The sequence below is a fragment of the Felis catus genome, chromosome A2, assembly GCF_018350175.1.
Source record: "Felis catus isolate Fca126 chromosome A2, F.catus_Fca126_mat1.0, whole genome shotgun sequence".
Lineage (NCBI taxonomy): Eukaryota > Metazoa > Chordata > Mammalia > Carnivora > Felidae > Felis > Felis catus.
This window is the reverse complement of record NC_058369.1, coordinates 169170620-169197190: the sequence shown is the minus strand read 5'-3', so window position 1 is coordinate 169197190 and position 26571 is coordinate 169170620. Positions and strand designations below refer to the sequence as shown.

At 50.6% G+C, this 26571-nt stretch overlaps 1 protein-coding gene across 1 annotated transcript in view; it reads left to right on the top strand.

Moving 5' to 3' along the window:
- VIPR2 (vasoactive intestinal peptide receptor 2) overlaps nucleotides 1–26571 on the top strand; it is a 70775-nt gene that overhangs the window by 38844 nt on the left and 5360 nt on the right. The window contains exons 5-10 of the mRNA XM_003983257.5: nucleotides 12184–12281; nucleotides 17723–17864; nucleotides 23099–23249; nucleotides 23925–23985; nucleotides 25457–25526; nucleotides 26043–26134. Coding sequence (XP_003983306.1) covers nucleotides 12184–12281; nucleotides 17723–17864; nucleotides 23099–23249; nucleotides 23925–23985; nucleotides 25457–25526; nucleotides 26043–26134 — 614 coding nt within the window. The remainder of the gene's footprint in view (nucleotides 1–12183; nucleotides 12282–17722; nucleotides 17865–23098; nucleotides 23250–23924; nucleotides 23986–25456; nucleotides 25527–26042; nucleotides 26135–26571) is intronic.

The window sequence follows — 26571 nt, the reverse complement described above, 5'->3', positions numbered from 1 at the left end:
TTCAGCCTCCAGTTGTGCCTCTGACCACCCAGAATCTCCCACAGGGATTCTCTGGCTTGGGGCCCCTGCCTTGCCCCTCCCTTCCACGGCAATGCCAGTCGGGGCTGGATGGGGAAGAGGAGACCACTCTCCAGCGTGTTCTGACTTTTTCTGTGAACACAGAACATGCACAAAGGAAGTTTGAGAACTATTTCTTCAACTGAACAAGGACTTGCGTCATTGCATTAATAACTTTTAACATCTCTTTCATTATAAAAATGGTTCTCATAAAATCAAACCACATAACATAAATCACTTACTAAGAGCAGTTACTAAGCTCTACATGGACTATCTCATTTAATCCCCGGACAAGCCAGGACACACAGCACTGTGGTCACTTTCTGATTGGGGGGTGGGGGAAGCAGAGCGGAAGGGAACGAGCCTGCGGTTTCGTGTGTTTATGGGATGTAAGCCTGAGCCGGAGAACGTGCCTGCCACCCCGTGCACCGTGGGTGGGTGTGGGTCTCAGCTCCATGGGGAGCGTGGGCGGTGCCCTTGTGTGGAGCGTCTCTCTGTGAGCTTACTTGCCGTCTAGACATGTCCTTGGGTGAGCTGTCTGTCAAGGTGTTTGGCCCGTTTTGTTTAAATGGGGTTGTTTATTTTCTCCCTGTTGAGTTTTGGGAGTTCTTTGGAGTGACAGTCCTTTGTCAGCCTGTACCTGCCTTCTTGCTCTCGGACGTGGGCTTTTGTAGAGCAGGAGTTTAGCTTTAATGAAGCCCAGGGTACCAACTCTTTCTCCCGCGGACCATGCCTGTGGTGCTGTGGCTCCGAAGGATCATCACACCCGGGCATCTCCATTCTTTCAGACATCTTCCAGGACTTGCCCAGTTTTACATTTCACATTTCAGTCTGTGATCTATGCGCGTTAATTTTTGAGCAGGTGTGAGATCTGAGTGTCTGTTCCTGTTTTGGGTGCAGACGTCCAGCCGTTCCCGTGGCATGCGGCAAAGAGACTGTCCTTCCTCCACTCCACTCTGTTCCTTTGTCACATTTCAGTGCCCGCTTATGTGGGTCTCTGTCCCAGCTCCCTTTTGTTCCACAGACACATTTGCCTGACCTCCTCTGCACCAGGCCCGCTGGATTACCGCAGCTGAACTGGTGGGCCGTAAGTCTCGTGACTGTGCCTGGCAGTGACTCCCTGTGACCGTCTGTCTGTCTAGTCCTGGGGCAGCACTTCGTCCTGTGTCCTCCCCCGGGCAGATCCATGACGAGTGGTTGATTTGTCACGTCGTTCAGACTTTTACCATTATCAGGGTGAGGTGGCAACATCCAAGCTCCTTCAAGCAGCTAATTTCTCTTGAAGAAAAAAAATCGGGACAGAAGGGTAACTGGTCTCTCCCAGACGGATGACGCCGTGGGGCTCGGGCTCCGGTCTCACCTCTGCAGCTTGAGGGCCCTGTGTCCTTAAACTGGCTTTTCCCCTCCTGGGGTTCAGGTTCCTCATTAGTGTAATGGGAACATGACTATAACACTCAGTCCGCTTCCTTCCCAAAGTTGCTAGGAGAAGTGAATGAATTTTGGGCTACATTTTGGATTATAGAAGCTGCAGCACTGTCTGAATATTGTTCAGCCTCCCGAGCTGTAGTAGTAGTACAGAATGGCTTGTAGTAGAATAGGCGGGTCTTACACGATATTTTGCCGATAACCAGCGGGAAGAAAACTTGAACTTGGCACATTTTACAACACGTGATCCTGGGCTTCATCCTGCATCTTGAGACAAGTGTAAGTCTCGGGCAGGGGCTTTGGTGTTCTGCCTTTCAGTCAGGAAATAAATGGAACCTTGGACCACACTCCCCCTGAAAATAGGTGGTTTCATGCCCAGAAGCCACCCCAAGGCGAAAGCCCCTGGACCTGCTGGCACATCCGGGGTGTCCTGCAGAGTGAAGCAAGCACCGCCCTCAACCCCTGCCTGCGGCCACCTGGGGGGAATGGAATGTGCGAGTCCTGGAGTCAGGGAGAAGCAGAGTGAGCGTCACCAGTGCTGTCGCTTGGGGCCCGGACATCCCTGCTCCTCCTGCCCAGCGTCCCCCCAGCTTGCCCTTCCCTCCAGCCTGGACCTGCACCATTGCCTTTCCCCACCCAAGGCCCCGCCTCCCACCACCTACTTCTTGCTCCTGCTCAAGCCTCGGCCATGCAGCCTGAATTCGGAGTTAGAAAGGCAGGTTAGCAGCGACTCGTTCATGTTTCAGGCATGTGTTGGTCTTGTTTATCAACAGGACTTTGTGCACTTTAAGGACAGGAGCTGTGTGGGCCCCATCCTGAGACACACGCTCTCTGAGAGCTGTTTCTTCTGCCGCTGGTGCAGAGGGGTACTTGCTGATGGGCAGGTTAATCTTCACTAAGAGCGTTCTGGGAGACCATTGCTTTCCGGACGGTGATGCGTGTGATGAAGGCATCAGTAGGTTCAGTAGAAAACACAGCTGAGTGTCCGTCTCTTGAGTTTGCTGAAGGGAGAGGTGAGAGGTGGGTGCAGCTCTTACCAGAAAGCTTCTGAGACGGCTGAGTCACGAGTCTCTGGTCTAGCCAAGGGGCTTCCAATGCCTTTGATTAAAGTGCACAGTTGGAAATCCATTTCACACTGCAACCCAGCACAAACATTCACAAAACCACACGTTCTCTGCTACTCTTCGTCAAACGTTGGTCACTGCCCACTAAATGGATCACATAACCTACTAACGGGTTATAAATAGGGTGACTGCATCATATGTCAGCCAAACCTGGCCCTTCGAGAGAGAAAGGAGGAGCTATTAATAATTACTCCAGGATACCAGATGCAAGCCAGGCCTGGCCCCGGGGCAAATCAGAGTGGGTGGTCACCCTCGTGATGACTCACTGTTTGGGAAACACTGGCTGGGCTTCTGCGTTTTGAGAAGGGCCTTGTCTGCCCTTGTAGCACCAGCACACGTGCATTCGTGGAAAATTAGAAGAAGACATAGAAATCACCTTGTCCACCACAGCTGCTGTGGGAGCAGCCCCGGTGACAGGCTGACGGGGAAAGGCCAACCCGGCCCCTTGCTGGACGTCACTGCCTCCCAGGCAGGACCGCCAGCCGAAAGCTGAGCATAGATCCTGCCTGCGCGACTCAGAAGTGACTCAGAGCGGAGGGTCCCGTCACCACCACTGCCCACCACACGCTCCTCCAGAGCCTCAGGCTTCTCGGAAGTATTGAGACAGGAAAGTATTCCTGGACTGTTTTGTCTCACTTCCCAACGTTGTGATGATGATGCTGATGAAAACCTTTTCCAAGTAAATCAGCCCCAAATATGTCATCATAACACATGGCTCTACATCCGCAGGGGACCTGGGATTATCCTGGCACTCATGCAGGAGGGCGTGAAACATGGCCGCTGGTCGCTCGGCCTGCAGGGCGTCCCCGTGCCGTGGCACTCAGTGCCCGAAGTATCTGTAGGCCTTTCTGTGTCAGAGAACACTGCGACGTCATTTCTGGGTTCCCTCCGCCGGCCAGGCTCTTCCCACCAGGCCCCTTGTGACCACACCCGGGAGCTGTCTGTGGGGAAACAAGACGATGTTAAAAAGACCAAAGCAAACATGAAAGCGAGTGTTTGTGAAAGTGAAATCACAGGTTCTGAAGCATCGGACGTTGAGGTCTTCAGCTGGGATCTCTTCAGATGGAGATGCTTCCTTGTCGTCGGCCACTGGTGCGCAGGGACGGCGAGCCAGGGCCCTGCTCCCTCGCCTCCATCATCATCCTGGCACACCCACCTCAGGTCCCCTGAGCCCCGGCTCTCGCGCTGCCTCAGGGCAGGACGGCACTGGCAGCTAAGAACGGGACATCCGTTACGTCCACTCACTGGAGGGAAAAACAAAGCCAGTTCGCCCACTTGATTGACCCGCGGTGGCTAAATCCACAGTCAGACGGCACGGCCAGAATGTATCACTTCACCTGCATGCGGAAATGGAGGCACATTTCTCTCCCATCGGTGCCCATCGACAGAGGTCTTCAGGGAGCAGAGCTGTGGCCAAACGGCCCTGACCCCTCCTTAGTCTTGGGAAAATCTGAAAGAAGTGCAAGAATCAGAATCTGAGAGATGTGTGAAGCCCCGGAGAGACATAACTTTGATCTGGAAGAAGCGCGTGTCCACTAGGCAAGGAGAGGGCGGCCACGTCAGAGGCCCAGGCAGCTCTGGTCTCCTGTGGGCACTGAAGCCACTCTGATTTAGTCACTTCACACTTATCTGTTCGCTGTGCTTAATGAGCTCTGCGTTCACCCCGATGTAACCCCCAGATGCTCCTGTGAAAACCCTCAGGGAAGGCCCAGAGGTCAGGCAGTTCCACGGTCAAGCTCCCCCCATTCCGGTGCTAAGTCACCGAGTCTTTGAGAAAAAGGGCGTGGTGCTGTCCTTCCCACTTCCCACGGAAGGACCAAGACTTGGGGGTCAGCACCAGGCGACCAAACCCACCCCTCCCACGCCACTTATTCACTGCCCTAGAGCTGCAGTTCCCTTTCTGCTCGGCAGAGACAGTCACCCCGGCCTGTCTCCCCGCAGTCTCAAGATCGGATGACATGGTAACGAGAGATTTGAAAACCATAAAGGCTTTGCACGTCGGGTTCCCAGGGGCCCACTGCAGGCTGGGTCGGGAAGGGGACAGGAGTTGTGCCTGTTCTCACAGAGCTCCAGCCACCACAGCATAACCTCGTGAGGGCAGGAGAGGACCAGGAAGGGTGGCTTCCCAGAGGAGGGGCCCCTCACAAAAACTGCTGAGGGCGGGTAGGAGAATAAAGATGGAAATGCAGAGGGGCGCCTGGGTGGCGCAGTCGGTTAAGCGTCCGACTTCAGCCAGGTCACGATCTCGCGGTCCGTGAGTTCGAGCCCCGCGTCGGGCTCTGGGCTGATGGCTCAGAGCCTGGAGCCTGTTTCCGATTCTGTGTCTCCCTCTCTCTCTGCTCCTCCCCCGTTCATGCTCTGTCTCTCTCTGTCCCAAAAATAAAATGAACGTTGAAAAAAAAAATTTTTTTAAAAAAGATGGAAATGCAGGGACACAGCATGTGGCTGGCACTTGCTCCCAGCTCCTTGTAGGAGGCGCAAGGTTGAGGAGGGCCAGTAGGGACCTCGTTACCGGCTTCGCTCACAAGCAGCCTCTGTGTGTGGTTTGGAGCAGAGACAGGGAAGGTCACACTTACATTTCACCCCTGTCTACAGTGTAGACCAGAGGTTCCGGAAGCAGAGCTGCATCAGATTCACCTGGAGGACTGCACCTTCCGGGGTTCTGATTCTGGGGCAGGTGGGGACAGGTGGGTCAGAGAGTTTGCATCTCAACAAGTTCCTGGGTGCTGCTGTCTCTGCTCGTCTGGGGGGGTCACACTGGGAGAACCACTGGTATCACGGTTCTCAGACCCAGATGCACACTAAAGTCACCTGGGAGCCTAGGCCCCGCCAAGACCAGCAAGGGGGCGCCAGGAAGTTCTCACCTGCATCCAGGCTTGAAAACGGCCGGTGTGGAAGCTTACTCTGTGGGCCACAGGACCACTGCCACGGGGTAGACAGAACACAGAGGGTGTGTGCCGCATGGATGGGAAGGAAGCAAGCTCGGAGTCAGACTGCCCCTCCCCTGCGTGGTAGGGTTTGCTGACTGCTTGAAAGTGTGTGTGACAGACCGCACACAGAGACAACCCTGAATTGCTGTGCTGACGTCGGGAAATGGGGTGGGCATTAGGAGGGCCAGATTTAAGGCCAAGTGCTGCAGAAGAGGGGTGTGTTCGTGCATTAGTTTTCAAGCATGCTGAATGTGAGACGCCTAGAAATGCATAGGTAGAAAGTTCTAGAAGGCCAGAGGACAGAATGCCTGGAAGTGCCAGAGAAGTCAGGCCTAGACGTTCCGGTTTCTGAGTCAGCACTGCATGTAGCCGCTGAGACCCTGCAGAGAGAGTGTGTGGAGCGGGGAGAGCAGGAGCCACATGGGGACCCATCAGCACTTTGGAAAAGGAGGAGAGGGACAAGGAGGGAATGATGCTAGGAGTCCAGCAAGGGCTGGTGGACAGAGGCCCGTCCATCCCGAGGGGAGGTAGATGTGCCACAAAGGGCAGGGCGTGAGGCTGAGACACGGAGCGGAGCGCGGGCCGCTCAGGGAGGCGTAGCCGGGGAGAGCACAGTTATGGGAGACTTTTCCCTCTGCAGACATAAGTGAAATTAGTCTGTAAGTTTTCTTTATTTTTATTGTTTGTTTTAGTATATTGTCTGGATTTGACACCAGACTTATGATAGTTTCATAAATAAAGTGTTGTGCTTTTCCTTTGTTATTATGCTCTGGAACAATTTTTGCATCCCAGGGACAATTTGGCTTAGACAATATGGAAGGACTCACCTGTTAAAGCCGCTGGGTCCAGTGTCACTTTTACAGATTGTATGTCATCAACTTTTTAAAAAGGTCTTCATTGGTTATTGATATTTTTAGGTTTTCCTTAAACCTGTTGTGATCATTTTTACGCTTCCAGAGCATTATCCATTTTCTTAAAATCTTGACTTTGTTAGCACAGAGTTTAGTACTTTAATTAAAACATGTGAGTGTGTGTATAAAATACAATTTAGATATTTGTTTCTCATTATTTTTCCCCTTTAGATACTTGGCAACTGCATATCTCATCTTGGCCTATACAGAAAAAAACTACTCTGTGGTGTTGTAAATCTGACCATTTCCTAACTTACTTATGTCAACGATTTATAGAGTCCTCGCTGTTCTAGGCTTTTCATACTTCTGTCAGATAAACACTCGAAAACTTGTGTCCTCGTGGGCTTGTTTCCTGGGGAGCCCCGGCCTACTGATTCTGACTTGTGTTTCTATCATTACTTCCTAATTGTCTTACTTGGCTCATTCCGTTGTTTTTCTGGCTTCTTTCGTTGATGCTTTATCTTCTTATTTATTAACAACGACATTTAAGGCCGTAATTATGCCTCTGATTATAATTTTGACACATTTGTTATGAAATGCTCCCATTCAAAATTTTTCAAATGAATTACTGTTTTTCTAGTTCTAATTTTATTCTTTAAAAGTGTATTTAAGGGGTGCCTGGGTGGCTCAGTCGGTTAAGCGTCCCACTTCAGCTCAGGTCGTGATCTTACCGCTCGTGAGTTCGAACCCTACATCGGGCTCCCTGCTGTCAGCGCAGATCCTGCTTCGGATCCTCTGTTTCCCTCTCTCTCTGCCCCTTCCCTGCTCATGCTCGCTCTCTCTCTCTCTCTCTCAAAAATAAACAAACAAAAAATCAAAAAAGGTGTATTTAAGAAAAAAGTTGGATATTCATTAGTTGCATTGCTCTTTTCAGTTTTACGATCATACATAGCATGTCCCATGGGCTTTAAAAACAAGATTTTATAGATCTGATTATTTGTGTCTGTTCTATTTACCTCTGTTCTCTACTCTGACAGTGCACTCATTCATCCCACAAATACTTAATGATTCTCTGCAATGTGCTGGGCAATATAACTGTGCCTTTTGTTCCTGTTTTTTATACACAGTGAATTCCAACTTATCAAAACACTTGGGAGCTCATATGACTCTTCATTTGTCTTATCTGGATCCAGAGTAAAAGGATAAAGCCTTTCCATCTGTTCTCTTGTGAACGCTCTTTCTAATATTTAAGGTTTACTTCTTGTTGGCTGAACTCCCTTGGTGGACAAGGGGGAGTCCAGGGCCCTGGGTCAAAGTTGGGTGTGAGAATGGGTCTGGACATCACTCTAAGAGCAGCTGGGAATCATGCAGAATGTAAGTCAGTATTCATGACGAGATGGACCGAGGATCATGGAGCCTCTCGGAAACAAGCATTTACTCAGAAGGCCCCAAATGGGGATGTGCGGTCTCTCAGGGGCTGAGGCAGAGGGTCTAACTTGGGACCCCCAGGGAAGAAAGCTGGTTTGGGAGGTAGGACCTGGGAAGACCCTGGAACCTCGGGACAAAAGCACCTGTGTAGACCCTCTATGCGGTTCTTGAAACCACTTAGCTGGTTTTAGCCACTTCTAGTGAAAATAAATTTAAACTTACATCAAAGATGGAAAACTCCACACAGTCCTTCAGGGTTCATGTTCTAAACATTAATTTTTATTCTTCAGTTCTGTCCACATAGGTGGTGTTACAGGAGTTTGGGTGCACCCAGAAGAAACCCCAAAAGTTGTCATCCTTCAGACACCCCCGATTTTCTTGTGATTTGCCTCATTCTCTTAAAAGTCGGCTGTGTGAAAGTTTCCTGTCTGCTAAGCACTGCACGCTGCACGTAATCACGGTTCTCAGTTGTTGCTACATGGCTGTTCTGTGCTTTGTTCTGTGAGACTTCCCCAGTGCTGCCTTCCACTGAGGTCTCTAGCTCGCCCTGGGGTCTGCTCTGCTTTGCAAAGGCCTTAGCAGAGGCAATTTGCAAATGACCAAATTAACCCTTCTTAAGTGATTGAAAACATAAGATGGGGAAAATCTAAACCAGCTTTAAGCAAAGTAATATAAATTGAAATGTGTATATTCCTCTTTTTTTCTCTTATTCCTTTTTTTTTTAGTGAACACATAAAAATGTCTTAATTCATACCTATCTCAATGTCCAGCTCATGCATTGTGTCCTGTTCCTTGTGGGTGGGGCCCTTCTCTCACTCATCCTGTACCCAAAGCACCTTGCTCAGTGTCTGGTTCCAATTAAGTGCTCAGTAATGGGTTGAGCAGAATGAATTAAATTAACCAGTAATACCACAAGTTCAGCAAGAAATAAAAATCTTACATAAGAAATTGGGGGTAAAAACTTCCCACTGCAAATCACCCAAAAATACTAAGTAAGGTATAACAATGCTGCTTTAAAATGCACAGCTGAGATTTCAAGAAAGTAAAAAAAAAAAAAAAAAAAATCTCAATAAAAGAGCCGAGAACAGGTGCCAGGCAACAGGGGCGGCTGGTTCCCAGGGCAACTGCTGGGTCATCATGAAGAGCTGGGATGAACGGCTTCCCAGTGCAGATGGTGGTGGGCGGCTGGAGTGGAGAGCTAGACCAAAAATCAGACCACAGAGGTGACAAAGAAAATTTTCTTACCCGCATTTGCTTTCCAGGAGGAAAATCTAAAAATCTGTCACCACAGGTGTGTCCCCCCAAAAGCTGGGTTTTCCCATTTGTGTCTTCTTCCTGGTACAGAAACCCTAAGCTGGGACATTCACGTAAAGTGTCCTGAACTGGACGCAGCGGGGGTGTCCGGCTCCGGTACACAGGTGCTTCTGGAAGGAAGCATCTTCACCCAGGCCTCAAGTGCCCACAGATCAAGTCCGAGGACAAGCTTGTCTCCCCAGTGCACAAACTACACAAAGAAGGAGCCACTGTGTGTGCAAGTCCGCAGGTACCAAAGTGAGGCTACATCCTCAAAGCTTCAGATAATGAAGTGAGCAGGCATGAGTGCATTTGAAATGTTTTTGAAAAAGTGGAAATTAAAAATATAAACCTGAAACAAGATGCTGTAGCCAGACCTTATCTGGGAAAAAATCGACCTAAAAATAAAAGTCAGGAAGATATATTACATAGGAGCTCAGAGGCAGGCTCTGCAGTGAGGAGTGTGGGCACCAGGGACGCAGCACCAGATGCGGTAGGGAGAGGGAACCACTCGGGAGGACAGCTGGTCAGTCTGACGGCAGGCCTGGCAGGAGAACATGCCATGGCTAACAGCCCGGGTGATGCACCAGTTCTCCAATGCGGAGAGCAGGATCACCCCAAATACAGAGAGAAGGCCACGACCAGGCAATGGTGCCAATGCCAGAGACCAAGAACAGACGGCCTCCTGCATGCACAAGAGCAGCAGGACAGACAGCAGGTGCCTTCCAAGGGCCTGGAGAAGATGACCGTCCACTCAGACTGTGCTGAAGCTGAACTTCCACCCAAAAATGAAAGGGAAGGAGACATCTCAGAAAAACAAACCAACAGGATCCACAACCAGCAAACCCTCATTAAAAATGCCCAGGGAATGTGCTTCAGGGGAGACTATGAAGCCAGAAAGAAGAACTGAGAATCAAGAAATAATGTAAGCATAAATAGATAGATAGATAGATAGATAGATAGATAAGGAAGCCTAGCAAAGACTTGATTAAAAGCAACAGTAGGGACATCTGGGGGGCTCAGTTGGTTAAGCGTCTGACTTTGGCTCAGGTCATGATCTCACAGCTCGTGGGTTCGTGTCCTGCATTGGGCTCTGTGCTGACAGCTCAGAGCCTGGAACCTGTTTCAGATTCTGTGTCTCCTCTCTCTCTGCCCCTCCCCTGCTCACGCTCTGTCTCTCTCTCTGTCAAAAATAAAATTAAAAACATAAAAAAAAAAATTTTAAGCAATGGTAAAATTAGGCAGAAGGCACTAAAAAACAAGGTAAAGTAAATACTGGACAGCAAATAACACAGTTGACGGGGAGATAAAAGTTACACGCAGCACGTGCACAGAATAAAACTAAAACATCAGAGCAATAGCACGAGGTACTGATCACATGCACACACCCTGTGAGGGCATCATGGGGTTCAGCACCCCAGCATAAGCAAAGTGGTTACCTGGGGCATCCCCGGGGTCTGACTCAGTTGTCGTCCTGGTTTTGGTGACTGTTGGTAGGTATATTATAGATGTATTATATGTATATAACATATAACGTATATTATAGATATGTAGATGTATTATATTAATATGTATGTAACATATTACATGTTATGTATATATTAGATATTATATGATATATATACATTATATTGTTTTCTATGCTTTTGGTAGGTTTAAAATATTGCATTTTCCGTTATTTAATGTGAACTCTGACCACAAAACAAAATCCCCAGTCCTATTTATAATCCCTCACTCAGTACAGAGAATAGAAAATGGACAAAGACTTAAAATTAGAGTTTTCAAAGACACTTTCAGAATGCCAGCATGCCCTCGCATCTCTTCTTGAGCTAAAAAGAATGCCAACAGTGTCATCACAGGTGCAGACTCCTTAAAGTCTAAAACGGGGATCTTTCTTTGCGTCTTAAGGTTCAACAAGGAAAAATCCTCCTGATATCAGATAATACATTAGCTTGCCAGGTCGAACTTCAAGCTAATCTTGATTGCCTGAACTATTTGAGAGGCTAGACTAATTTATTTCATTTTCTCATTAAATCTTAACTAGAAACTCATTTTTCCAAATATTATAGTTTACTTCTGAAATATATCATTACAGTATTGAGCCTCCAATAACAAGGGTAACAGAGAGGGAAAACCCTTGTTGAAGGCATCACCTTGATGTTAAGAACAACACAGGGATGGGTGGTGGGTGCAGGCCAGCCTACAGGGGTCCGCTGGCCTGTGGCGGTGGCCGAGCCCCGTGAAGCTGCAGGAGCAAAGGCCTCATCGGGCCACCCCTCCTGCCCCAGCCTGCACCCGAGTTAGCTCAATGACCCCAGGGTGAGGGCTCTGCTCAGTGTGTCCCTGGTGGGCACAACCCCTCTCTACAGTTTAGAACTAAGCTGGTGTGAACCAGGCTATGGAGAAATCAGGGCCAGTGCAGAATGTCGCATGGTCCCCACTCCCAGGGCCCAGGGCAGTGTAAACCCAGTTAGGTGAGAATACATTTGCAAATCCAGCCAGTTCCTGTGGTTGCTGGGGCTCTCTCACAGGAAGCACCCCTCCAAACCCCTCTGGTCTCAGCAGCAGAACAGTGATCAGACAGTGAAGCTGGGAACCCCTTCAGGTCAGTCTTCTCCTTGCTCCATACAAAGTCATCCACAATGAATTTTAAGGAAAAAGGTGGGCATTTAAAGAGGTGAATAAAATGTCTGGGTTCAGAATGGAGGTGGGCTTGGGCACCTGGGTGGCTCAGTCGGGTAAGCATATGACTTCGGCTCAGGTCAGGATCTCATGGTTCGTGGGTTCAAGCCCCACATCAGCTCTGCTAACAGCTCGGAGCCTGGAACTTGCTTCAGATTCTGTCTCCATCTCCCTCTGCCCCTCCCCCACTCAGACTCTATCTCTGTCTCTCAAAAATGAATAAGCATTAAGAAGAACGGAGGTGGGCTGTGAAGTGACACTGTCTCTCGTGTGCCCGGCCATCAGCAGCCAAGAGCCCTGCATGAAAGGAAGCATGTGGCCAGATGTGGGAACCTATGCTTTCTCCACTGCTGGCCACCAAAAGCTCACATGTGTGTTTTTCTTTCTTTGCAGATTGCGTTTTACGTTCTGGTGAAAGCCATTTACACGCTGGGCTACAGTGTCTCCCTGATTTCCCTGACAACCGGAAGCATAATTCTTTGCCTCTTCAGGTAAGTATCAGAAATGAGCAGTTCTGCAGTCTGAGACCAGAAATTGTCCATTTAAGCCGTCTAGGCCCATCAGAGGAGGACAGAAGGTCACTGCCTCCAAGCCTTCTCTCTCTGTGTTAAATCAATAAAACTCCCTCGGGAAATGCTTGTGTGAAATATAATGCTAATATTTACATTTTTATTTAGCTATTCTGCATTTCTTATACAAAGAGATAATACTGCCTTTGGACAAGAATTCAGTTCAACTGCTGTTTACTGAATGTTAGCCATTGTGCAAATCTTTTGAAAATACAGAAGCAATGTGATCTCACCCTTGCTACTCAGAAAGCAGCTACATTTGGGGCATCGGTGCTTTATTAAGAGACACTACACTGTGGTCAAGAATATGAAAGCAAGGGTCAGACTGCCTGGGTTCAAGTCCTGGGTCAGTCTCTTAGTAGCTGTGTGACCTTGGACAAATTACTTAACCTATGACCTGTAAAGTGTGGGTGCTAGTGAAGCTCTGTGGCATGCAGTCAGCACTCTAAATTTTGCGTTATTCCCCTGCTGGTGAGGTTAGAGATCCCCCATTACCTGAACCGCTGGTAGGTCTTTTCAGTAACTAACAACATACACTGCATACAGCTGGTTGGTCAGGGTTAGAGTTAGAGGCTTTGGTTTCAGAACAGAAGCTTCTGGCTTGAAAAGCTTGAGTATTACTAGCACTAAATGAACTGGATGATATCCCACTTATTTTAACAGGGATTTAATCTTATTTATCTTCACACAGATTAGTTCAAACATTGGCCAGTATTCAGATAAAATCAAAGATAAAACAAATGGAATATTTTAGAAACTAACAGACAGCCCATTAGGAGATCCATACTTGGAAGTAAACAAGTGAAAACTGATGAAGAACGCAGCTGAGAATCCCTTCAAATGTAATAAAGTCGTTTATTTTTTTCAGGCATCTCAAACATATCTAGAGGGTAGTAATTCTCAGAAAGAGTACATTAGTACCTTTAATCCAGAACCATGTGGGGTAGTCACCATCATATTCTAGTTCTGAAAAGAAAAGGAACAACTCCGGTGCAACATTGATATCTGTTCTTTCGTATTTTATTATGTATTTTTAAATCTTCAAATGGTTAAAGATTAAAGAAAAAGAAAGGGAAAATGTAGGGAGGTAAGCTGGTGACTCAATAAGGGTAACTTGAACTAGAAGAATTTCAGCTTATGTTTAAAGAGTTCCCATCTTGAACAATCCGTATCCGTGGCATTGGCGATTTCTCTCAGATTTGTGATACATGACATACTGAATTAGCCAGCCTAGTGGCATTTTGGAAGTTTTGCAAATGTGGATGTGGGTCCTTAAGAGAATCTCAGATGGCATCATGAGTATCAAACAGTCTTTTATACATGGACCTCGTTAGTCACCCACTGGTGACACTTGGTTAGGAAAGGACATGTCTGCTTCGGTGTCATTCTGCTGCTGGTTCGGAGTGTCACGGCCGCCAGGAAAAGTGTCCAGAGCTGATGTGCAAGCCCTCAGGTCCGCCTCCACCTTGGGCCACAGAGGCGCTTACGCTGCTGCCTCGATCTGTCAGCTGTGCTTATGTGTCCCATGCCACAAGTGTCAATTTCAAACTCCCGACTGTAAAACTAACTCCATTTCCAACCCAGTAATGCCACTCAGGAAACAGAATTACTTACAGTCATGGAACACTTGATGTTCATAGTGGCCTCATAGCTAAGAAAGCATGAAGTAACCATGTTCTTCTTTTACAAACACAGAAACGGCGTGACGTATCCCCTACGCCAAGTCCAAAGTGCAGCATAGACTTGAATAACAAACACACGACCTAGTTTTGCGTGGGATTCGCTGGGTGGTCATCGCAGCCGCCATCTTTGAGTGCGTGTGAGGTCCAGGCACTTGACAAAGCAGCTCCAATCCCACGAGCCTAGGAGTAACCGCGCCGGTTGCTAACACAGACCACACCACACACTCTATAGGTGTTTATTAACTCAGTCTTTACGTTAGCTCAGGCAGGGAAGTGCCACTGCTGTCCCCGTCCTACCCGAGAGAGGAGGGCAGCCCACAGAGGTGCCGAGCACCCAGCTTGCAGAACTGGACAGATGCGCCACCGCCCGCCCCTCCCTCCACCCTCGGGAGCTGTTGGGGTTCCGTTCTAGCCGCCAAGCCTGAGCGGGCTCCAGCGCGGCTTCTCTGGAGGCCACGGTCTCCGCTCCACCCTTCATCCAGTGCAGATCCATACTCGGAAGTGAAATGTTACACTGAGCGCTGAGGGATAAAGGACTCAGCTAAGAAACTCAGCAAATGTGATTTATTTGGATTTAGTGTGTGTTCATCTCTGAGTGACAGCGATAAACCCCCCACTGCACTCAGGGGAATGTCATGGGTGAGAGAGAGTAAGAAGGAGAAAAAAGAAGAGGAGAGGAGAGGAGAGGGGAAGGGAAGGGGAGGGAAGGAGAGAAGGGGAGGGGAGGGGAAGGGAAGGGGAGGGGAGGGGAGGAGAGGGGGAAGAAAAGAGAGGGGAGGGAGGGGAGGGGAGGGGAGGGGAGGGAAGGGAAGAGAAGGGAAGGGAAGGGAAGGGAGAACGGTGGTTTGAGAGATGAGTGAATGCAGCCAGCCCGAGGGGCAGTGGGCACAGGACAGCATGGGGCAAAGAGGCCGCTTTCCAGGAGAGCTGTTCCCGCGAGGAGCAGACTTTCACACGCATTGCCTATTTCCTTCAATTTGTTGGATATTTTTATTAATTTTCCCCTTTAAGGTTGTTATACATTCTGTTCTTCTTCTAGGCATCACCCCAAAATTGCAACACACATCCTTGTCTCCTAGGAGTTAACCTCCAATTGCTATTTTTACCACTTCCCCATCAATTCGAGACTTTACAACATTTTAATTCCACTTACCCCCACCCATGCCTTTTGTGTTTTGTGCTGTATTTTATTTATTTATTTATTTATTTTTTAACATTTATTTATTTTTGGGACAGAGAAAGACAGAGCATGAACGGGGGAGGGGCAGAGAGAGAGAGGGAGACACAGAATCGGAAACAGGCTCCAGGCTCCGAGCCATCAGCCCAGAGCCCGACGCGGGGCTCGAACTCACGGACCGCGAGATCGTGACCTGGCTGAAGTCGGACGCTTAACCGACTGCGCCACCCAGGCGCCCCATGTGCTGTATTTTAATCCGACGTCTATTTTAAGGCCATAGGTCATTATAGTTGCCGTCATTTAGAGTCAGTATCTATTTAGAGACGTCTTCATCTTCCCCGAGTTCCTTCCTGTATTTCGTGTCTCCACCTGGGGTCCTTCCCCTTCTGCCTGACGACCCCCTTCGGTATCTGTCAGCACAGGCCTGCCAGCAATGACTCCTCATGGTTTTTGATTGCCTGAGATCACCTTAATTTTGCCTTCATTTGAGAATATTTTCAAGAGTGTTGAATTCCTTATCGGCAGCTATTTTCTGTCATCACATTAAACATGAGCCTCGTTCTTCTTTTTAAAGTCAGCTGCCAGTCTCACTGCTGCTGCACTGAAGGGATGCGTCGTTTTCCCCAGACGCCTCGAGGGTTTTGTTTGGTCTCGGGTTTTCAGCAGCTGCACCATCATGGGACTTAATGCGGTTTCCTTGGTATTTCTGCTTCTCGGGGTTAATAACATTCCTTTAATCTGTTACTGGGTTTTACTAGTTTCCCAGAATTCTTACCTAGTATTCTTTAAATATTGCTTCTTCCTTTTTTGTCTCCTGTTTCTTCCCAAACCGTGCTGCCATGGGTTCAGGGTTTTCACCATTTTCCCTTATATTTCCTACACTGTTTCCGTGCTTTCCCTCATTTTGTCTCTGCTTTAACCTATACTTACTCCACTGATATGTTTTCTAATTCAGAGTATTCTCATGCACTACGTCTGATCTAACATCAGACTCAGCTATTTATTCATTTCAGGGTTCTTTCTGAGTTTTCAGTGTTCCATTTGATTGTTGTAATCAATTCCGTTCTTTAATACAATTCTCTACCTCTTCATCAGTTTTCTTGACTATGTAAATCTGAGCAAGACAGTGCATGTCTTAAAATGCCAGTATCTGAATCTCCTTCTGTTCCCTGGGGTTTTTGTTGCATTTGATCATTAGCTCCTGTTCCCGGCACGCCTTGTAATTCATTTTTGAAATTACAAATAATTAAATTGTAGAGGCTTTGGGTGATATCTTGCCACAGAGAGGATTTAATTTTTCTAGCAAGATGGGCAGATCACCCTGATCCACTCGGGGGTTGAGCTGATTTGAGACCATGTCTCAAGCTTTGGGAAGTCTGTTGTTTCTGGTTTGTCATAGTTCCTAGATCATAGCTCTTCCCGGTTTCTAATTAAAGCCCAGGAGCGCCTCTGTTCCTGCAGACCCTGAATCCCAGTAGCCGTTGCTCAGTGCGTGAGATTGCTAACATTTCTTCCCAGCCTTACTTCCTTAGCCACTGCTTTGGCCTCATCCCTCGGCCTCTCACCCAGCACGGCACACCTTGTGTGGGTAGCTGCCTCACATGAGGAGACCCGAGGCGGAGGGAGGACGTAGGGTGCATCTCGGTGTCTCCCTTCTCGCCTGGGTCTTGGTCCTCTAGGTCCTGGCCACTCTGGCCACAATCCTGAGTCCTCAGGTGGCTTTCTGAAATCACACTGACCCCTTGGGGGGAGGTGGTCAGGTAAGCTGCTTCTTGCCAGCCTCTCATGCAAGACTTCTGCGGTGTGTTTTCTAATGTCCTTCAAAAATGGCACCTTTACCTAACCCTAAAGATCTAGTAGTGACTGTGGGAGTGCGCTTGTGTGAAACTTGCTTCCTGAGGGCTCTGAAATAAAAGTCCACGTCAAATCAAATGCCCAAATAAGTGTTCTCCAGAGCAGAATTTAAGTGGTACAAGAGAATTAGAAACACAATGTTCCAAGCACTTTTTAGAGAAGCAAGGTATCATTAAAGTTGAGTTCCAAGGCAGATCACTGCTATGGGCCTCGCAGGAAATCGGCTGTGAGGGGGTGGGGTCTTGGCGGCTGGAAGTGGGCACTCGCCATTGCAGGCTCCGGACTCAGCACCGTTTGCTTTACAGTGTTATCATGAAATCCTATTTCTCAACCCCAGCCTGAGGAGCTCATCAGAAATAAAGGAAAAGCTTGATGTAGAAAATAGTTACCATAATGCAAAACTGAAAACATCCCAAATATACAGTAAGGAACAGTAACTTCCATACAAAAAGAAGAAAACCTTAAGATTAAAGCCACGTAGGTAATTGTTAATGTGTTCACAACATCCGAGTTTGATTATCTAACCCTTCCCCCACCCCTCATCCCTGCCTCCCCCACCCCCATCCCTGTCTCCCCCACCCCTCATCCCTGCCTCCCCCACCCCTCATCCCTGCCTCCCCCACCCCTCATCCCTGCCTTCCCCACCACAGGAAGCTGCATTGTACCCGGAACTACATCCACCTGAACCTGTTCCTCTCCTTCATCCTAAGAGCCATCTCAGTGTTGGTCAAGGACGATATTCTGTACTCCAGCTCAGGCACGCTGCACTGCCCTGACCAGCCATCCTCCTGGGTAAGACTATCCCTGTGAGCAAGATCCTGTCACTGAGGGGAGGGTGGCCTTTGTGAACGGCCCCAGAGCCCTTTGCCTCCTTACTGCCCCACCCCTTTGTCTCTGTCCCCAGCTCACACTGTGATGAAGTCCCATAGCCAGCACACAGGGGTCTCTGAGGCACTGATGAAGGCAAGGGGTCAGGCCTGAGAAGCGCAGGGGCCTGGCCAAGAGGCTGGAGCTCAGAGCAGGTCCAGGTGGGCAGTGGAGACAAAGGCACACTCACCTTTGTCTCGCCTGCAATGACAAAGGCACCTGCAATGTCCCAGGCACCTCCAGAGGCTGGAGGTCACGGGCCTTGAGCACTGAAGCCCAGGCAGAGGCAGAACAACACAAGGGCACTGCCTCCAGTGATCAGCAGCCGCTCTGGGCTAGAAAACCTGATGCAGATGCACAACGCCATTATTTTCACCCCAAATCTCCCAGATCATGAGCATAGATGCTTCCATGGGTTGCTGGGAGGAAGTCACCTGTGTGGTGAATGAACTCCTTCCTGCAGCACTTGCTGGGAGCCCGGTGCGCATCTCTGAGTATGCCTGGGCCCAGCTCTTTGATACAAGGGAGGCCGCGCCAATAATTTCTACAGATGCACACCACTGGTGCCGCTCTTCCTCCCTGGCTGTGTTCGTGGTGGGTGTTGGCGGGCCTTTGGTGCTTGGTGCATTTACTGTGCCCTCCGATATGCAAGTCCCTCCACTAAGTTTCCTCTGCGGCCGCACAATGCAGTGTCCTCAGGGCCTTGGGCTCCGGTGCCTCAGTCTGGATTTGACCGCAGGCTCTGAGGCTGGCCCCTGTCTTCCTAAGGAGCCGGCATGCCGGCTCTCCTCGCGAGTTCCAAGCAGATGGACTCATCTGCGTGGCACTGTGGCTCTGGACTGAACAGACTGGAATTAGTTGTAAGACAGTGAAGCCTTTTGTAACATCACAGAACATCAGCTGTTTCCGAGGCTGCAGGTGAACGTATTTCTGGGGATAATCAGCTCATAACACACTTGGACTGAGTTAATAAAAGGAGTTTTCTGTAATAATAAAATTAACACAAGATCCTTCACCTAGCAAACTCCCACCCCTGAGGGGACATCAGGGCCCCTGGGGCTCATGCCCCACCATGGAATCTCCCACGTAGGTGACAAGGGGTGAGCCCCAAAGCCATTCCGGGCTCTCCTCTTGCTGAGAAACCTCCACTCTCTTCTCTGGGGGGCCTCAAAGCTCTGCTGGAAGAAGCCCTCCTTCCTCTGCTTCGTATTAAAGGACTGGACCCTGGCGGGGCATCCAGCCCGGGGCTGTGCTCCCAGACACATAGACAAGACCTGGTAGGCTCCTGAGGGGCAGGGGAGTGACGGGGACCAGAGGGAGCAAGTGCCCTGCCATCGCCCGCCGCGCCCCGCCTGCCCCTACACTGGGAATCACAGACCCCTCCACCATTCCCAACACTGGGGGCCTCGCCCAGCCATTCCTCGAGAGTCTTAGAGGACAGGGCTCTTTGCACGGACACTGAGGGTGAGTGCCCAGCGACCTTCCAGAGAGCAATTTGTGAATGAGGACACAGGCTGAGGGAAGCCCAGCAGCTGGGTGGACTCGATGGGGCTGCAGGCAGGGCTCAAGCCACAGGTGCACAGCACGCTCTGGCATTAAAGATCCCCCAAGGATCCAGGTGTGAGGCCTGAAGTGTGAGAAGGAGGGAGCGGGGACGGGGTCCCCCTGCCCAGTCCCCAGCTGCACCCCTCCAGCACGGTGCCACTGAGCTGTGTGCCAACAGAGGAAAGAAGGCAGGAGAGAAGGAGGACCGCGTCTTCCTTCTTATTGTGCCCAGAGAATTGGAGGTTTTGCGTAAGTGAGTCAGAGATGCAGTCAGCCCGCAGCACGAGGCACAGAAAAAACATCTTTTCTTACAGTTGCATTTGTGTGGACATTTTTGTTCTCAGCTGGGTTTGACCAAACCAACGTTATGCTCCCAGGACGAACACAGGGCACATCTCCTCCACATAGGTCCAGGAGTCTGTTTCTCAAGACATTGGCAGGACCGGGAACCCGACAGAGTCTGTTTCCTTCCAAGAGAAGGCTTCTCCCTCCACCGGCCCCTCTCTCTACACACCCTGGACGTAACAGTGACCCCTGGGCTCAGTGTGTCTCCTCCTGGCTGCCGAGGGGGCTGGAAGAGGCAGTCTATTCGCACTAAGACCAGAACAGATGGCATGTGTAGTTGACAAGGATTCTCAAAAACCCACCCTCGGGCTTTCCAAGGTGCTCCCTGAGAGCCTGAGTGCAGCCTGCCCCAGGGAGGGCTTGAGTCGGGACGTACATGGCAACTATGAGCTCTGCAATGAAGCCATAACATCTAAACAGGGATGCACCCAGCCCAGAGCTAAGTTCTGACCTGGCCACTGCCTGCTGCCCCAGGGGGGGCTGAGGCTAGGATGGGAGGCACAGACTCAGGCTGGAGGCTGAGCGTCTGCACATCATGGAGGCTCCTGGGCCCCCCGAGTGGCTGTGCCAGTCCACGGCCCAGGTCAGAATGGCCAGGGTCAGGAGGAAGGGAGTGAGAGTGTGCACACGCGCATGCATGCAAACGTATACATGCATGCTCACAGAGGTACACACCTGCATGAACACAGGTACTGGTGTGCAGACACACGTGCACACACACAGTCACAAGCATGGGTGCACCCACAGGGGGACTCACACACACAGGAACACACATGTACCTTCAGACTTTATCCCATCCGTGTTCGGATCTATGCTTGAAAGGACTGCTGGTCTGGGCTTTGCGTGGTGCGGTGGGAGCCCCACATCCTCTAGTGTGGCACTGCTGTGATGCTGGACACGTGTGAAGCTGCACAAGGGGGCATCACCACAGGCACACAGCTCTGTCGCTTGCCGTGCCAGGCCCACATATGTGCCAAGGGCCACGTTCACCCCGTAGCCCTCTGCTTCATGGTGTTTTCGCACATTTAAATAGCCTCTTTTTTTGTTGTTTTTAACCGACTACAGATGCCATAAGTCTCCCAGGGACTAGGGACACACCTTACATTTCTGCACGGTGAGGTGTGTTACTCATTCTTACCTTTGACAACCTGGAGGTGGGTTCAGCCTTTCCTGTTCTCTCCAGGCAGTTGGGCCTCGAGGCCAAGTGTCTTGTGTTCTATCATAAAGCCAAACAGGGGGCAGTGCCCCACCTCCAGTTCCCTACCACCGCCCACCTCCGCACACACGGCCTCCTTCTCTGTACGGCTTTGCCTGGCAGTTGTCTGGCCTCTGGAAAGGCATAGTCTAGTCTAGAGACAATGAACAACCAGGTGGGTTTCTGGACGCTGACCCTCAGCAGGAGCCCCCGGCTTGCTCCCCTTGACTCCAGCCATGCACACTTGTGGGAGGCTCCGGGACCAGGGGACGGGCCTTGGCCCATGCACCTGTGTGTGTGTGTGTGTGTGTGTGTGTGTGTGTGCTGTCCGGGCTGCAGCGGGTCCCGGAGGCTCTCCTGCCACGCTCTCTGCCCTGAGGGATGCAGTTTGAAACCACCACCCAGGAAGGGGAGGTCAGCAGAGAGCTTGTCACTGCAGACCTCCTGTCCGTACACTGTGCTGATGGTCAAGGAACAAATGAGAAGAAAGGCAGAGACGCTGTTTTACCAAGACAATGGAGTCAAGTTAAACAGGCTTTTCCTGCGGCTCTCTTCCTCAAGCGGCAGGACACCATGGCAACCCTCCAAGTCCCCTGGTGTGTCACATCGAATGGTGGCACAATAGCGTAGCGTGTGGACGTGACCTTATTTCATCATCCCACCAGTTACAAGCACCACAAACGTCAGTGCACACGTGTCTTCATGCACCGTGTTCTTCCCTCAGAAGGAAGTCACGAGGGACCGCGGACCAGAGGGCACGTGTATTTAAAAACTGTAACAAACATTGCTGCTTGGCTTTCCCAGAGGTCAATGACGTGCAGCTTTTCAGAGCTTTGCCGTCTGGTGGGCGCGGAACACGCACTTCTGTGGCACGAAGTCACAAGTTCACTTCGGTTAGTTTCCCTGCTCCCGTACTTGCGTCCCCACATGCGCCTCTCCGCTCACAGCACCCGGGTCATGACATTCTGCGGGTGGTTTCCACGTGCCAGCCCTGCTCCCGGCCCTGCGGGCATCTGGCCCTCAGCCTCAACTAGCCGCAACTACTCTCCGTGCAGCACCTTACAAAGATAAGCTGAGCCTTGCCCTACTTAGGAAAGAGAGACCGGAACAGGGTCAGGGTGGGAATACCGGAGAGAGTGCAGGGGCATCTTCAGTGGGCCACCTGGTTAACGCTCCCATCAGCCCCGGGCACCAGCTTGGAAGGGCTACCGTGAGTTTCCTGTAAGCACACCAACCCCCAAATACACAGGTCAGCATGTCAGTATATCCACATACGCACACGTGTATCTACCTCACATGTGTGTGTCCACCTGCATACACGTATACAGAACATCCGCGTGTCTCGGTATATCCACATGTATGTGAGCATATCCACATGTATAGAGGTATACTCACGCATATATCAAATACACCCACACATACATATAAGCACGTGTAAGTATGCGTGCATCTCCGTCGCACCTGGATACATATGTATTCGGGAGGGGAGGCAGCAGAGATACAGAAGAATAGAAATGAAGTCCTGATCATTTTAGTACACTTGAACAAACTTACTGACTAAAAGCCTCAATTTCATATTTGCTCAAGAGGCTAAAACACCCGTACATTCATGTGAAGGTCTGAGAGGTTAAAATCATTTATTTTATATGCTGTGTGGTTGTTCCCAGTGAAAACTCTTTCAAAATGCCTGGGGACATGAGGGCTTGCTGGATTCCCTTGTTTTGCCCTTTACTTTTCTGTCTCCTCTCAAGTGGGTGGTGAGGCCGAGCGGGGCAGGTAGGTGAGCAGAGGGTGGGGGGGCAGGGGGCACAGGCGGGTGTGCTCACCACCACAGTCCCACAGCTCGCTGCCTTCAGAGGCGTCTGTGGACATCTGCCTCCTGCCCGTGTTTCTCTTCCAGCAAGTTCTGGGTCCCAGGGTTGTGGACACCAGGGGCCTCACTCTAACACTGCTGTGCTGGTGTCCTCAGCTCGTCACACAAACGTGTGCCTGCTTGTGCGCTGGAGCACCTCTGCCCACCGTGAGCTGTCTTATGGCCTGAACATGTTCTCTTGTTCTGTCCGTGACTTTCCAGGTCGGCTGCAAGCTGAGCCTGGTGCTTTTCCAGTACTGCATCATGGCGAACTTCTACTGGCTGCTGGTGGAGGGGCTGTACCTGCACACCCTCCTGGTGGCCATATTTTCCCCCGGCCGACGCTTCGTGGCCTATCTCCTAATCGGATGGGGTAAGGACTGTCCTCCCCGTGTGTGCCCGACACCCTGTCTCCCACCCTGCAACCCTCCAGGCCTCTGCTCCTGCCCCTCTCATCTATAAACGCAGACCTCTCAGTTCAGAAAACCCTTTCCTGCCCCTGTACGATGCACTTCGGTCCTATTAGGAGGGGCTTTTCTCAGGTGACTAGGTTCCTGGAGACAACACCTGCATATTTCTGGGAATCAGGAACCTGGTTTAAAGCTATTCTGAGCTCCCACTCCTGGGGCTCCCACAGTGGTGGGAAAGCCAGAAAGAAGGGCCTTGGAGGAGAAAGCCCTCTACCAGGAGGTCCCAATGACATGCCAGGTAGCAGGAGCCTCCACTAGTCAGGACTGGAAGGGCTGTGAAGCCACGAGGCACCCACGTTCACAACGAGGGTCACCTCTTGAGATCATTGCCACACTCCAGCCCACAGTAACCACACTCACGATGCACCATGACGCATTCCACCCAGAGAAGCTCCAGCTTTCAAACACATGTGTATCGTCACTGCTTTGTATGGCATGAGCGTAAACTTCTGTGTGCTTCTGAAGCGTTTCCGCTTGATCTTTCCGTCAGAAAGCCCTTGTCTTGCCGACTCTGGTGAAGGAGGGCGCACAGCTGCTAACTAGCGCGGGGTTGGGGGGAATCTGGTGTCTTTCTGCAGGCATCCCCACCATCTGCACAGGCGCATGGACCGCGGCCAGGCTCTCCTTAGAAGACACAGGGTGAGTGCTGTGTTCATACCTCTGCCCTTAAAATCAGATTGAGCTATGCTGGCTACTTGCTGGCATCGTTACGTCTTTAGAAACTAGAAAGAAGCTTATTATCTGCTTGGAAGGCAGGTTTGTGTTTGCAGTGGCAGCCACGCGGAGAGTAACGCGGCCATCATTTGAACACCCCCCATGGGGAAGACCTTGACCTTCACAAGGGAGGAATTGTTTGGGGCGGGAGCGTTTGGAGAAGATGCATGTGAGGGATGGGAACTGAACCAGGTCCTGCGCGAAGCTGGGGTTGGGATAATGCAGGCAGAGAGGGGAGGAGCATCAGGTAGGGGAAGCAGTGTTCACAAAAGGGAACCAAGCAAAACGCAGGCGCTGTTTGCCCGGAGCCAAGTATGGAGAGGTGACCAGTTGAAGACCAGGTTGAAACGGCCAGCGGGAGTGCAGCTCTCTGAGATAGTTGTTCTCTAAAATGCAGCATGAGCAGGGCCCAGAGCTCCTCTGTTTCACATACACAGTGAGCTGGAGCATGGCCCCACACTCAGGTGCCACCGGTTCCCCCCATGAATGTTGTGCCTCATAAAGGGTTCTCAGGGTTTACCACTTATCTACTGGTAACAAACCGCCCTGAAACTCAGTGGCTTACATAATCACGGCTTACATGGTGTGTTTCTGTGCACATGGCATTCTTCTGGCCTCAGCCCGGCTTGCTCACACACCACGGGCACCTGCCAGGTTGGCCGAGAGCTGGCGAGTCTGAGGCAGCACCAGCCGGAAGGCTCCCTTCTGTCCTGCAGGTTCCAAGGGCTCCACATCCTACTGCCAAAACCAGCTAAGATTCAGAGGCATGGATTGGTCTCTGCCCTTGATGGGAGGGGCTGCAGAGCCCCACTGTGGGGGTGTGGGTGACAGACGGACTAATGGAGACACTTGCAAGCACCCCATCCTAGTTCCTACCAGGGACCACCCTTACGCTGAAGACTGAGAATGGAGACACCCTGCTAGACAGACACTCCTAGCTGTGCCTGCCTCAGTTGTCCCAGAGGCATTTTGACCCTTCATTCAAGATACAAATACAGGGGCGCCTGGGGGGCTTGAGTTGAGCATCGGACTTCGGCTCAGGTCATGATCTCGCAGTTGGGGAGCTCGAGCCCCACGTTGGGCTCTGTGCCGACAGCTCAGAGCCTGGAGCCCGTTTCAGATTCTGTGTCTCCCTCTCTCTGTCACCCCTCCAATCATTATTTCCCTCTCTCTCTCTCTCTCAAAAATAAATAAACTAAGAAAGATACAAATACAAAACATTTGGGAGGTGAGAGGAAATTAATTTTCGGGAGAGAAACTTCCCTTTTCTGATGTTGGTTGGCGTGAACACGAGCTACGCGTCAGGGGCGAGGCCACAGGCAGTGCACGGACCCTTGTGTGCTTGGTTTGTGGATGAATCAGAGGTAACATGATTTTCCTTCTCTCTTTTCAATAGTTGCTGGGATACCAATGACCACAGTGTTCCCTGGTGGGTTATACGAACACCCATTTTAATATCTATTATAGTAAGTAATTCCGGTATCGAAACATGAGTTATCCCTTGGGTTGCACATTTGGGCAGAGAAGGAGCCCCTTTCCCTGTACTGAATATAAATAGCCCTGTTCTACTCGGTCTTGGAGAACCGCACACAAGCGTTCCGGCCCCTTCCCGAAGTCGCAGAGGTGGACTCGTCCCCCTTCAGGATGAGATCTCAGTGAGGGCAGGGGCAGCGGAGAGAGCTGCATGTTCCCCTGTGGGGAAGGAGACCTGTGGGAGTCATAGTCACCAGGTCACAATGTTAGGGCTCACTTGTTTTTCCCTTTAACATCCCTTGACATCTCACATCTCAAATTCACTTGTGAGACACGAGGCAGTCAAGAGACAAGGCTGCAACTTTGGGGGAGACCCAGTCTGGGCAGGGCTCCTGAGCTTCTGCGACAGGTGCCTGGAGCTCTGTCCCAGGAGAGGAGACGACCCAGGGGGGCTGACACATCCTGGCCACACCCACCTCACATACAACATGTTGTCTCTATCTGTGCAGGTCAATTTTGTCCTTTTTGTTAGTATTATACGGATTTTACTCCAGAAGTTGACGTCCCCAGACGTCGGCGGCAATGACCAGTCACAGTATAGGTGAGTATGTGTGTGGGTCCAAGGGCTGAGCTGCCTGGAAACCGAGAGTGGGGAGGACAGGCATGTATGGAGAGCGGAGACACTAGGGTCCTGGGTCTGTGCACCAAGAAACGGCCCAGGTTCTCCCCCTTCAGGGGCAGGACTGTGCTCGTGGCTAATTCAGCAGTGTCTTCTCTAAGGTGGGGGGGGGAGTGGTGGTGGTTGCCATGGTGCCATGGTTATTATTCAGGGCAAGCCTCCGTCTTTCATTTCAGCATGGATATCCTCTAGTGAGCTTGCTTACCGAAGCATTTGCCCACTTTTCTGTTTTGTAATCTGTCTGTTCTCCTTGGCCACGCATTATTTGTGTTTTATGCTTAATTCTTCCTCCCCATCAGACCACGCGGTTCACGCTGGCACCTAATGCCAGGCTTGTGCCTCATAGTAACTCACGTTTC